Here is a 12500-nt window from a genome sequence, read left to right on the forward strand (position 1 = left end):
TAACATGAAATGAAAAGTTGGGAAAATAGGTGACAGTCCTCTTTCAGTGTCCTCTCCTTGGAACTGGCGGCACTGGAAATTTCCTCTTACTTGAAGAAAGTGATCTCGTCTTTCTATTTGATAAAACAAGGTGTGCTCTTCTTTCTTCAGTCCTTCAATGAAGGATTAGAACTGATCTTTGCCTCTGCTATAGTGAGTTGCAACAAGTCTTTAATTAGCCGGATCGGCAATGTCCTTAGCTTTTTGTCTTACACAAGGAGGTCTGCAGACTCTTCTTTAAAAGGATTGCCCATTTCTTTAAATACTGTGAATAGCCTTTCCACTTTCTCAGACTGCTATTTGAGCACTTCCGCCTTGTTCGTGATGTTTGCTACTGATTGTTGTATCTTAAGTTCCCGCAACCTCTTCGTAGCGAGCGACTAGGCGGCTCAGCGCTGGTCCAGCTATCATCCACCTCCAGAGTGCTGTAGGGTCCTCTGTCAAGCCTATCGCTCCTCCATCACCCTTGATGACTGCATTGTTTTGTTCGTGGGCTTGGTCGATTGCAATTGACGAGAATTCTTTGCAAGATTTGTGCTACTTCTGGATGTTGTTGATCGATGGTCATCATATCTCTGAGGTGAATTTAAAGCCACCACGCATAATTCACATTGTTGTTTGCAAAGAAATAGGGCAAAAGTTCTGTCAGCTTCTCACGATACAGGCAAAAGTTGGCTTCTCTAAATGAACGAACCAATATTAGAATGGTTAGCTCTAGAGCTAAAACGAAATGCGAACTGTGGACTTCCGAGTCTTCGTTTCTTACACCACTCTTCGAAATCAAGAACACCTTGTGGACTTTAAGATGTATCTCTGCTATAGCTATTATATGCAGCGTGCCGCTGTTTGTATAGACAACATGCTGTGATATGATGTGCTTGACGAGATCTGGTAACACTTGAGGCTGACAGATAAGATTCTGAAGTACCAGATGATGCAACTCCTGCCTCAACAAGAGCACTTGTCTAACCACTGTCCTGAAGTAAAGACTCTATCAATTTCAGAGCAGCCATTTCTATGTGAAGACCTATATTTGAGATGAATCGTCTGAAAGGTTTAAAGTGCAAAAACCTTTAAAACATATGTCAACCTTTTGACCCAAGTACAAGTAATATATGAGGATTAAAACTAAAATCTATTATCGAAATAACCTAAGTACAAAATTCTAAAATACTTACAGACATGTTCCGCTGGCCATGATAAAGGCTGCTCCTTCTGCGACTCTTGATAGCCTGCGGACATTTTTGCCAGCAGCCAACGTTTTCTACTCAGCTATAGTATTTTTTTAGTTTCTTTGCTCGACAATGAACTTTTGTACTGCAACATCATCAACTTCTCCTGTATAAGACTGCGAATTAACTCTATACCTAGAGTTAATGGCGGCCATGTTGAGATAAAGACCACCTATTTAGTAAATTGTTAAAAAAAGTGTTATACCGCCAAATTTGAAGTGGCTAATCGATCAGAAAGAAAGAATACTTAATTTAAAACATTTCTGTGAAATTTCATGCTTGTATCACTAAGTGAACAATTTTGCCAAAAAAATGATGTTAGCCGCTACACTAGAATGGGTTTTTGGTTTTGTGATACACTACGCTTGAATTTCTAAGCTTTTGCGTGACGCGGCATTTACGTGACGGCCTAGAGAGCTGTCATGATGGTTAAAAACGTGTCTTATTTCGGGGAACTTGGCTATCTGAACAGTTCATGTCTTAGAAAAAGTATTATTTTAATGTTTTAGAGTTTCTCGAGGGATAAATTCACGTTTTTGTAGCAAAACTCAGTGACAGATGTTTCTGTTGGTTTCCGGCCGCCATGTTGGTGCCCATACGGATGGGCACCAGCATGGCGTCTCCATACAAATCTCTATCAGGAGCCATAATCGGGGACGGAGACCGTAAGTCTTGGGATCCGCGCGCACCTATGATATGGGACAATTTTTCTATTTTTAGAACAAATTGCGCCATCCTGACGTCATATATCCGCGCGGATCCGCGCACGTGTCGGGGGCTCTCGCGCGGATGTTGTCACGTTGAGTGATCAAATGGTGAGAGCTGCGAGATTCTCTTGCAGATTTTTTCACAGCGATGGCAGGGAATAAGGCTGGGAATAAGAACCAGGACTCTTAAATGTAGTTTTATGCTCTGAGCTAATGGAAAAGGTGAGTTTTTTTTTTTTCGCGCTGTGAATGAATAATATCTGCTCGCGCTAGTTGTACGCGTCAGGTTTTCGTTTGTTCTGTGAAGAAACGGTTATGTAAGAAAACTCTTTACTCTGGTATCGAGTTTATTTGTGAGTTTCCCAAAAAATGCTTAATCATAACCAAACCCTGTTTTTGATAGTTTCTTATGGTTTCTGTTTGTTTGGCGAGTTTGCAAAAGTTTTTGAAAGGAAAGTCTGACGCGTACATTCAGTAGCTCATTTACATAGTGCAGCGCGCGCTCTTTCAAGTCCGAGTCGTTGTTTTCAATTGTCAACAAACCTTGACAAAGATTTATTTCGTGGTCTTTTGTGCCGAGACGCTGCAACAGTTTTCACGAACGCCAAAAGGCCACTAATATCATGTGTGTTTCTTTGACATAGTGAAATTTTACGCGGCGAAAATAAAAGAAACAAGGAAAATTGATAACTCAACCAAAAAAAATCAAAATCGTTATTCGAGTTGATTAAAGAAAGCGTCATCGTAATTTTGCTGATTATTTCTGCTGTGTTCACATATTTTCAGCTAAGCTTTTAATATGTTCTCAAACATTTATCAACCTTAAACATATTTAAAAACTAGAGATATTATATGAGTTCGATGTACGTTTTCACAAAAGTGGGAAGTCCAATTTGTCATGTTTTACTGACTGTACAAAACACGCATCGGCGGGCGCTCTTATTCATCGACAACAGAAAATTATTTTTACACAAACAAAACTGAGCAGCATCTACAGACATAAACTTTATTGTCGCTTATTGGGCCTTGATAAAACATGAAGCGTTGCTTACAATTCAGGCGAAACTCAAACTTGCAATTACTTTTTTTTGTTTTACTTTTCGGTCGAGATAGACTCTGGCGAAATCCTCGCAAGCCTGTGGCAAGAGGAGGGAAACTTTGAAGTCCTGAAACGCTGCTATATCCAAACATACAACTAGTTTTTTGCTGTGGTTTCGAAGAGCTGTTAATCTTCAACATATGTGAAACTTAGAGTGGAGTAATGTACAGCTCATGTAAAAGAAGCATCCGTCGGAACACAACTTGGTCAGCGATACCATATCTAAGCTTAAAGCGGAACATACCTAAACTCGATACTGCCTTACTTCACTCAAACTGGAGCAGCTTACGACGAAAATACTTAAGCAAAATTCCAACAGACCTAAACGCGTTGAGTTGTGGGCCAAAAACATGACAAAATTTCGGGAATTTCGGACGCCATTTCCCCCGCGCGACATCCGCAAAAATCCTCGCAGCATGTACGCGCGTGTGCCTCAGGCGATGGCGCAATTTGTTCTAAAAATAGAAATATTGTCCCATATCATGGGGACAACCCCAATACTAGAAATGGTGCGCGCTTACGGTCTCCGTCCCCGATTATGGCTCCTGTCTCTATAAATTTGGGTAAAAAATTTCTCCGCATATCTCGTATAAGAAAAATTGCTGTGACCTGAATTTTGGCGAGAGTCTTTGCATATTTACTTTCTTTCATTTCCCAGATTCTGGACTTTATCTATTGCCCGGTTTTGATTTTTATTTTGATCTATTTTAAATTGCGTGACACTGAAAACCAGCAATTAAAAAACAGCAAGACACAAGGCATAGTAGTCCCAGAACGCCAAAATAATCGGTATTTTGCATCAGCCTCGTTTCCATGTACGGGCCTTGTATGCCATATTTTTGACACGCGCATTCCATGGTTCTGGAAGCAAATTTGGCATGGCTCCATATCAGGAAATATTTGTCTTATAGAGGTTAGTAACCCTGCCAAGTTTGATACTTTTATCAAAAAACGAACAATTTTGTCCCCTAACAGCTGGACTATTTAGAATAATGTACGTAATTTAAATATTCTATGAAACTTAAGAGTCTACAGAAACTGGCAGCGTCACGCAACGTATCAACAAATCGTGACCTCTAATTCACTAGCATGGACTTTGACACTATGATACTGTGACTATGCATATCTGACTGTAAAACCTCGGTTGCTGCCGAAAAATGTTGATTTTAACAATAGACAAAGGTTGAAAGTCAGCTAGTGAAATCAGTTATTTATTTACGGTATATGTTTATTAAAGTAAGAGCGTCGAACGCACTCTCATAATCTCTGATTACTACTCCCTTGCGGGCCTTTTTGGCACAAAAATGATCTGGGGTGATCTGGGAACTAGAATATGACGAGTCCATGACGTAAGCCTCGTAACATGCCAGAGAGAGCCAGAGACCTCGGCCTTAGAGTGTCCAAGAGTGTCCGGGTATTTCACACGGATATTGAAGAATTATGAGAAGTTAACACTGTGGATATAAGAGCAACTTTCAGTTTCTGAACAGCTGAGGCTCTAGAGGGAAGGAAAACAGTAAGGTGAGGTATTTGAGTTCCATAATTAATGCTTGTGGTACGTTGAATTCCCAGAACGGTTCTCTGGGAGGGTTCATTGTTCGGGCAAATAACCTCTAACGTTAGTGAGTTTACTTTAATTGGGATTCATTTTAGGACAAGACTTACCTTTAGAGAAGTTACAGGATAAACAAGTCTTGGTTGATGGTTTTTGTTCGAGGACTTATAAAGAAATCGATCGCCAAAGTGCTGAAAACACTTTCTCCGTTAACAAGTTCGTTTCAGATGACCAGCATCCACCAAATCGTAAACTTACAAATGAACATATGGAGCGACCCCCCCCTTACGTCGATGTCAACAGACTGAATGAAAATGAGTGTAGAGGATGGCAAAGTGACATGCTTCTTGCTTTACAACAGAATGCTGCACCCGAACCGATTCGCTTAGCTTGCATGAAGAACTTGCCGTCAAGACCCCCGTTCTTTGAAGAAGAATTTCATGGGCGAATTCCTCGGGAGGAAGTAGAGGAATTACTTTCCGGCCCCAATGGTCCAGTCAACGGTAGATACTTAGTGCGGGAAAGTAATAGTTCACCGGGTGATTATAGCCTGTCTTTAAGCTACGGTGGCCATATTCTGCATTACAGATTATTCTATGAAAACGAAAGATATTTCATTGATTCCACTGATGAGAAAAAATACAAATCGATCACAGATCTTGTTGTAGATGTGCTGAACATGTTTCGCGTCATTAATCATGTAGATGGGCAGATGCCAAAAGAAGAGAAGAAAAAGTCCACTTCATATCCCCACGTATTCAAACCTCATTCTTACAAACATTTCAAATGGTGTACATTTTGTGGAGGATTCATGTGGGGAATTAGAGATCAAGGGATGAAGTGTGAGGGATGTGGTCTCGATGTTCACAGCCGATGTATGAAGCATGTAGGAGAAGAGTGCACCAAAAAGTTACCTTTACCTTGCAAAGAAAAGAAAGTTCCACGAAAAAAATCAAGTACCACTAGTCCTCCATTCAAGCAGAACAGTGTTTCAAGTGACACATTCAAAGCTAGCTGTGAATACCAAGAGAACTGCATTAGATTTCTTAGTCATTTGAATATTCCTTCACGGTATTTTGAAGTTGATGCATTAAATCCCTGTTATTGTGAAGAGTGCTGTCAAGATGTCGAAACACCATTATGTAAGAGTGGGGATCCACCCCAAACATATTCACTCCCTACTGGATGGTGTCGATTCCAACTTGAGGCTGTTAGTGGACAGGAAAACGATAATGATTCATCAAACTGGAATTTGGCTTTTTTGTCGTTAAATCCAAATGACATAATGGAAATACTCGAGTCAAAATGTGCTGATAATAATTCTGATGACTTGAGTCAAGAAGGGTCTAAACCACTTATCAAATTGACACCTTCTATCATTTGTGCTGATCTGGACTCTCCTAAGCTGAAATACATAGATGGTGAGACTGGTGAAAGTAAGGCAGGTCAAGTGGTCTTGCAAGCATTCATTGAGCCTTACTCTTATCAAATGATGGGGAGACCAGGATTAACAGAAGAAATTGATCCATATTTTAGAATGGACACTATATATTGGGTGACAAGGCAAGCTTCATCAATCATACCATTTGCTTTACTTGTCAAGACTATGGATGCAACCTACCTAAAGCTTTAAAATTGTTTTCCAGGAGATGTTACTGGGCTTAGGACTAGTGGCCACAATGTCAAACCTATCCAGTACTGACTGAGAACAAGTGCATTGATTAGAAACATGGTCTTTATTGTCTCTTAGGATATAAAATGCTTCCAAATGATACACTAATGAAATACCATGGTAACGTTCTCTGATAAAAAAAGTAACAAGGTTAATCAAATGATGTTCCAAGATTACTTATTGTTTCTAGTGCATTTGAAAATTTCTAGTACATTCTGCAGTGTTAACTCTGCTAATATTTCATTAGTCCACTCCAGCAGTGCCTACTCCTTACTTTTAAGACTCTGTGTCAAACGGCATGCATTGTGAGGGTTTGTTTTTGTTTTGATTCAGTCGCTGAAGAAAGTGTCAGAAAAATCAAAAGGATATGGGGCATTTGGTAGACTCAAATATAATTTACTGGTAGAAACAGGTATAATATGATGGCCTTAGATGCCATTAAACTTAGAACTGCTGTATTTTGAAATTCTGACCTCGTGTCGCAAGGTGACAAATGTCAGGTACAAAGTTCCTGCTGTTGTAGGCACCATGCCGAGAATTGAAACAACTCCACAAAATAAATTTACTCTTTTATTTTCTTTCACAAGCATATCTATAAACAGAATGTTCATTACTTACTTTGCTTAGAATGCTGTCATAGTCGTGATGTAGAATAAGAGCGATAAATAGTATTTAATTTTTTTCATTGGCGATTTAATAGCGTGCTTTGGAATCCCTACAGAGTTCTTATGGATAACCGGTCACATACGGATACTAAAAAGTTTTCAGTTTGCTTTTTTGGCAATAAGGTTCAATTCTTCTCCAGGAATAAAATGCAGCAGAGAAAGAACTTTTCAGTGATAAAAAAATTGCAAGAAATATCGCCAAAGTTAACCTAAAATTGGATGAATCTACAAGTGATGTGATAGAGTTTTCTGAAGGCTTGCAATGACACTGGGCAATGACACCATTACAATGGAAAATAAAAATCAGTTCTCTGTCACTTATTGCAGCAGACAGGAGTATTTTTTCATTCCTGTATCTGAGTACATCTTCACTACTGTTTCTCCACCGATCCCGGGCAGATTTTCTCAAATAATTCTTTTAAGGGCTTCTATGGTCAAAACCTTCCACCAGGGTTCTTCTCAAATTACTGTCTGGTTTCTTAAGTATGTAAAAGACAATCTGCTAACAATAATTTTGTTCTCATAAAATAATCACCCTATCCAAAAGAGTGATATTGAAACTGTTGATGAAGAACAATATCTGTTTGGAAATCAAGTTAGATTGCTCAGATTATCACCGATTGAAATAGCTACTACAAAACACTTTGAAAGGAAGGCTTTTGTATCATGCAAAATTAGTTGAAGTGTGGAATGCATGCTGTTTTACAGAGAGTCTTTAAGCTAACTTGGAGAGTCCAGGGTGGGTATCTTGAATTTTATTTCAGCCCTGGGGGTGTGCATTGTCCATGGAAGGCAGAGATGAGTGAGATAAGTGCATAGTAGCTGTTGCTTCAATAGTGTTTTGTGTCTAAGAGACATTGTGTTCTGATATATCAAATTTCGCCTTGATACTGTCCAAGAGGACACAAACAAAGCAAACTGAACAAGTTTGTTCCTTCATTTCTCTTTCAGTGTCCTCTAGGCCTCACTATCAAGATAGATTGTAATATATCAAAAGTAGCTTATTAGCCCTTGTCTTTATTGTCTATTGCAGGCTTTTTAGTTTTATATGAAATGTGTAAAAAACCCTGTGGCCTGGGGCAACCATGTTTGATAATTGCTTGAGGGTCTTTGTCACTGTGATTCACCCTCTGCTCACCGTGCTTCTTACTTGGCCAGGATATGAAGTGAGCTGTAAGTTTTGATATCTGTCACCATGCCCTACCCCATGTGTGCACATTTTTAATCATGCAACTTCTGATGTTCCCTCAATCAGCAGGAGCTATTAAATCATTGACCAATTTAAATTTTACAAATACTCATCTCTTTTTTTGATGTGAAATTTATTTGTTTATTGTGTCTTTCTTGACAGTACCAGTAATAAATATTCATGTGAGTTATAATTCAGGAATCTTCATGATGCAGGATTTGTAAATTAAGGCTGCCTTATCATTTGCACTATGTGCTGATCTACAATCATGGACTAAAGTCTTGGGACAAATTTGCACTTTCGGTGCTTTTGCGCACATGCCAGGCGCAAATACTACTTCACCTGCCTAGCCTTGCCTCCACGCCCCATAAAATGTTGAAAACTACTACCTTCAATTCCTTCTGATTTTCAACATTATATTGGGTGGGGAAGGGGAACAGTAACACGTTTTTAAAAGGAAACCAGGGCTTTCTTCAAACTTCAGTAGTAAAACACAGATAATTTGTTAAATTATTTAAGTGTCCCAAGGACTTTTGTCCATGATTGTGGCAAGTAATGTTCATCTGGAAAATTCCCTCAGGTCTTGTGCTAATATGACCCAAGGACCCACATGTGTTGATCAAAGTCTAATTTTTCTAAAGCTGTTCTCTTTGTTGTAGTAGCATTACATAGTTAATAGATGGGAATGGTTACAAAACCTGACAAAGTTCTTTGTTGTAAATTCTTTGTTCACTTTTTTTTTGGCCTTGACTGTGCACAAAACGGAATAGTTGATTACCTCTGACTGAGGAACTAAACAATAAAAATAGGCAGTCTATGACTACATGTGCCTAGTGATATGAAAAATAGTATCATCTGCAATGACTACATGATACAACAACAACAAGAAACTTTATTGTGAAATAAGTATCAACTGTACCAATTCATAATTGAACAAGAACTAAGTAATAAAAACATGTAATGATACTTTCTATTAATAGTAATTATGCTATAAACTATCAGACTTGTAAGAAGAGTCTTATGGATGTTGAGTAGATATTTGACCAGACTCAAACTTCACTATACAGCATCAGACTTGTTGAGTTGTGTATAATATGGCACCTGAAATGGTGTGCAAACGCAAGTTTGATGTTGTATACTGTTGTATAGTCTACAAAGTCGAGTACGTTTGCATAAGGCTTTAGCATTTTCATCATATAGTTATTGTTGCATACAACACATGATTTGGTAATTTTCAAAAATAAAGTCAACACAACAGCCTTCAGCAAGAGTGTCATTCAATTCCTTTGATAAATGAGGTTGATGTCTATAAACAAATCTTTCATCTCAAGAATAGCTGTGAAAGAGTTTGTATTAGGAAAGTTATTCTACGTGGCTTTTGGAAGAAACTGATCTACGACATGCATAGAATTATTTACAACCATCTGTACTGTGCCAGCATTTACGAACAAATCTTCTAATTGGTCTTTTGTGATATCATCCAAACTAGTGCTCTTCTCAATAGATGCAAGAAAACTTTGTAGTGCATTATTAAAACATGTGTAGGCCTGAAGTTTACCATCAGCCAACTTTATTGTCAGGGTACACACATATTTGGAAGGGCATTCTGATGATAGCATAGTAGTTGAGCATAAAGTACAGGTGATTTTGTTGTTCTTGGTATTTTCATTATATAAAGTATTGTTGCATACAATGCATGACTTGGCGATTTTTAGAATAAAGCCAACACAACGACCTTCAGCAATAGTGTCATTCAGTTCATGTGGTACAAGGTTTATGTCTTTAAACATATCATCTGTCTCTACAATAGTTGTCAAGGGATTTGTATTGAGAAATTTGACATCGTCGAATACTCTCACTTTGAGGTTAGTGAAGATGTATGTTTTTCCACTCCTGACGGCATCTCTTGCATCTTCCCATAGTGTCACCTTGATTGATGCTGTTTGGTCAGCAATCAAACAGTCAACTTTTCTGAGTTGTTTGTTGTTCTTGAAAACTAGTTGGATCTGATCTTTTTTATTCATAATTTTCCCAGTTACATCCACAGTATTGTATTTGTCTGCTTCAAGTGCGTCATTAATTGTTACCATAGATGAGGAAACATGTGAATTATAGGAGAATTTTGCAGTAGTTGGCATGATTTTAGATTTTTTTGTGATTTTGAATTCTTCATTAGTTGTAGAAAAGCTAGTTGTAGAGATCCTCTTTGTCTCAGTAATTTTGACAGGAGATTTTTTCTGGAATGGTTGAAGCAGGTTCTTTCTTTGTTGCGGTTCGTAACATATTCCCCTGACTTTGTTGGTATCACTTGTTTGCAAGAAGAAGTCAAAGTATGGGGTCTGCTTCTTTTTGGTGTTTTTGATCGGGCTCAAGGAGTGTAGATATCCCTGTATTTCAACATCTAAAAAAAAGAATACGAAAAAAACCTGAGTTACGAACACACACGTATGCACGATAACATGGTGCTTTGGGCTCTACGACCACTAGGCACAAAAATTAATTTGTATATTTTATAAAGTTATTGATAAGGTTTATGATGAAAAGAATGGCATAAAATACCTTGAGAATCCTTGGAGTTGGTTTGTTTCATTGAAGACGATCTGTTAAAAAAAGAATGCAGTGGTTAATTAATAATTAAAAAAGAAAGTAATTTAAATGATAATTTTGACATATTAAAAACGACAAAGGAAACTCATCAAAATAATACTTATGAAGATGCTGAAGGATTTTCCATTGTCCAAAAGTATGTAACCATAAAAATTGTGCAGATGTCTTGAAAAGAACAAAGATGCAAATTTTAATCAAGAGCTACAGTATTATCACGACTAGAAAGTGTTTATCATTTATTTTAAGCCTATGATAAATTCAAAAACAGTTTAGTATCGCACAAATTCCTTTGTGATCTGAAAAGTAAGTTTCTAAAATTTGAAATGTAATTTGCGATTCAGGTAGGTTGGTGTATATATGATCAATGCAAGTATTGTTATCTGTGGTGGAACATTTAACTAATTGTCTGTAACCATGGTTATTTATAACGAAATTGTAGAGTGGAAAACGATTAGCAACATTGAACCAGTTAATATTGAAATCACCAATAAAAAGATTGACTTCTGTTTGAAGTGAATCTAAAATACTCTGAAGTGCAGCACATAACTGTTCTATTGATCGTGCAGGAGACCTATATATTCCAATTATTGAAATATGTGGTATAACAATAAATCTTAGAACTGTTATTTCTATACCATTTGTATTAGCACAATATGGATATCCTGGATAGTAGTCAAGACAACTATAAACTACAGCTCCTCCATATGGTTGTATATTGGAAGGATTTCTTGCTGGTGCATCATTCCTGAACATGCTTTATTTGTTATCATGTGTTAAATTATACAAACTATCATCATCCAAGTTGCAGAACCTGCTTTCAGCAAAAATGCTTGCATCAGTACTGGAGTAGTTGAGATCTGCACGTACATCTTTGATGTGCTTATGCAAAGACCTTGCATTAAGATAACATATTTTCAAACTAATTTCAGGTTCATTATATAGTGGGTTTACTGTGAGTGTCAATTGTCCTTCAGTTCTCAATCGATGGATTTCTGTCCGCACATCATCACTAACAGCTATTTTATTCTCACACAGGTCAGTCACATAGAGACCATCAATAGTCGTCACTCTACTTAATCCTACATGATATATGTGAAGAATTGCCCTTCTTGTCTCAAAATTTCCTACAATCTTTGTTTCAGTATCACCTTGAGATCTATGAATAGTTTTTGCAGCAGCAGGTCTCAATGGAAATTGTTTTCGCACAACATGTACTGACTTGGATCTGCTCACAGCAAACTGTGTACTAGTAGGCTTAATTGGTGTCCATGTTGGTTCAATGCCATTAATATATTTATTGACGGCGGCATCGATAAATGGGTGAATCTTTCGATACACACCGAATGTTATTAATCGAAGGTGTATTTCGATGCGAACTCGAACGGTTTATTTTAGCACTAGCAGCGTCGACTGAACGGGCTATTTTAATGTTTTGGTTTCAAAAAGAAGAGGAGAAATCAACAAAAAAACAAACAAACAAACAAACAAAAAAACAAAACAAAAAAAAGAGGGGCCGGCGTCATGTCGAACTCGACTCACTACAAATGTACCTGCTCTCAATCCGCGTAGCGCTTTAATCGCCTGTACTAACACGACAATATGAATAAGTAAGCATTTTCTTATGAATGGGATACTTGTATCAGCGCGAACAATGAGCGGCTAATGTGACACTTCGTTGATTTCATTGTCCAGCAAAACAAAAGGGTTCTTTTGTTTCGCGTTCGACAAAAAGATG

General features: G+C 37.8%; 2 protein-coding genes and 1 pseudogene across 2 annotated transcripts; 1 reads left to right on the forward strand and 2 right to left on the reverse strand.

Annotated features, from left to right (window-relative positions):
* The first annotated feature begins 4343 nt into the window (after positions 1-4343).
* Positions 4344-9422, forward strand: LOC145479988 (uncharacterized). The gene is made up of 2 exons (XM_081458477.1): positions 4344-4598; positions 4731-9422. The coding sequence occupies exon 2, from the start codon at positions 4901-4903 to the stop codon at positions 6263-6265; it is 1365 nt and encodes a 454-aa protein (XP_081314603.1). The 5' UTR covers positions 4344-4598; positions 4731-4900; the 3' UTR covers positions 6266-9422.
* An 88-nt stretch (positions 9423-9510) lies between these two features.
* Positions 9511-10302, reverse strand: LOC145480018 (uncharacterized). Its single transcript, XM_081458513.1, has one exon. It carries the CDS (start codon positions 10294-10296, stop codon positions 9526-9528), a length of 771 nt encoding a protein of 256 aa, XP_081314639.1. The 5' UTR covers positions 10297-10302; the 3' UTR covers positions 9511-9525.
* A 1218-nt stretch (positions 10303-11520) lies between these two features.
* Positions 11521-12500, reverse strand: part of LOC145480053 (uncharacterized) — a 5098-nt pseudogene continuing 4118 nt past the window's right edge.

The sequence above is a fragment of the Orbicella franksi genome, chromosome 2, assembly GCF_964199315.1.
Source record: "Orbicella franksi chromosome 2, jaOrbFran1.1, whole genome shotgun sequence".
NCBI classification, from domain to species: Eukaryota; Metazoa; Cnidaria; class Anthozoa; order Scleractinia; family Merulinidae; genus Orbicella; species Orbicella franksi.

Coding starts and splice junctions, on each gene's coding strand:
- LOC145479988 (XM_081458477.1), top strand. CDS start 4,901: ATGGAGCGACCCCCCCCTTACGTCGATGTCAACAGACTGAATGAAAAT.
- LOC145480018 (XM_081458513.1), bottom strand. CDS start 10,296: ATGCCAACTACTGCAAAATTCTCCTATAATTCACATGTTTCCTCATCT.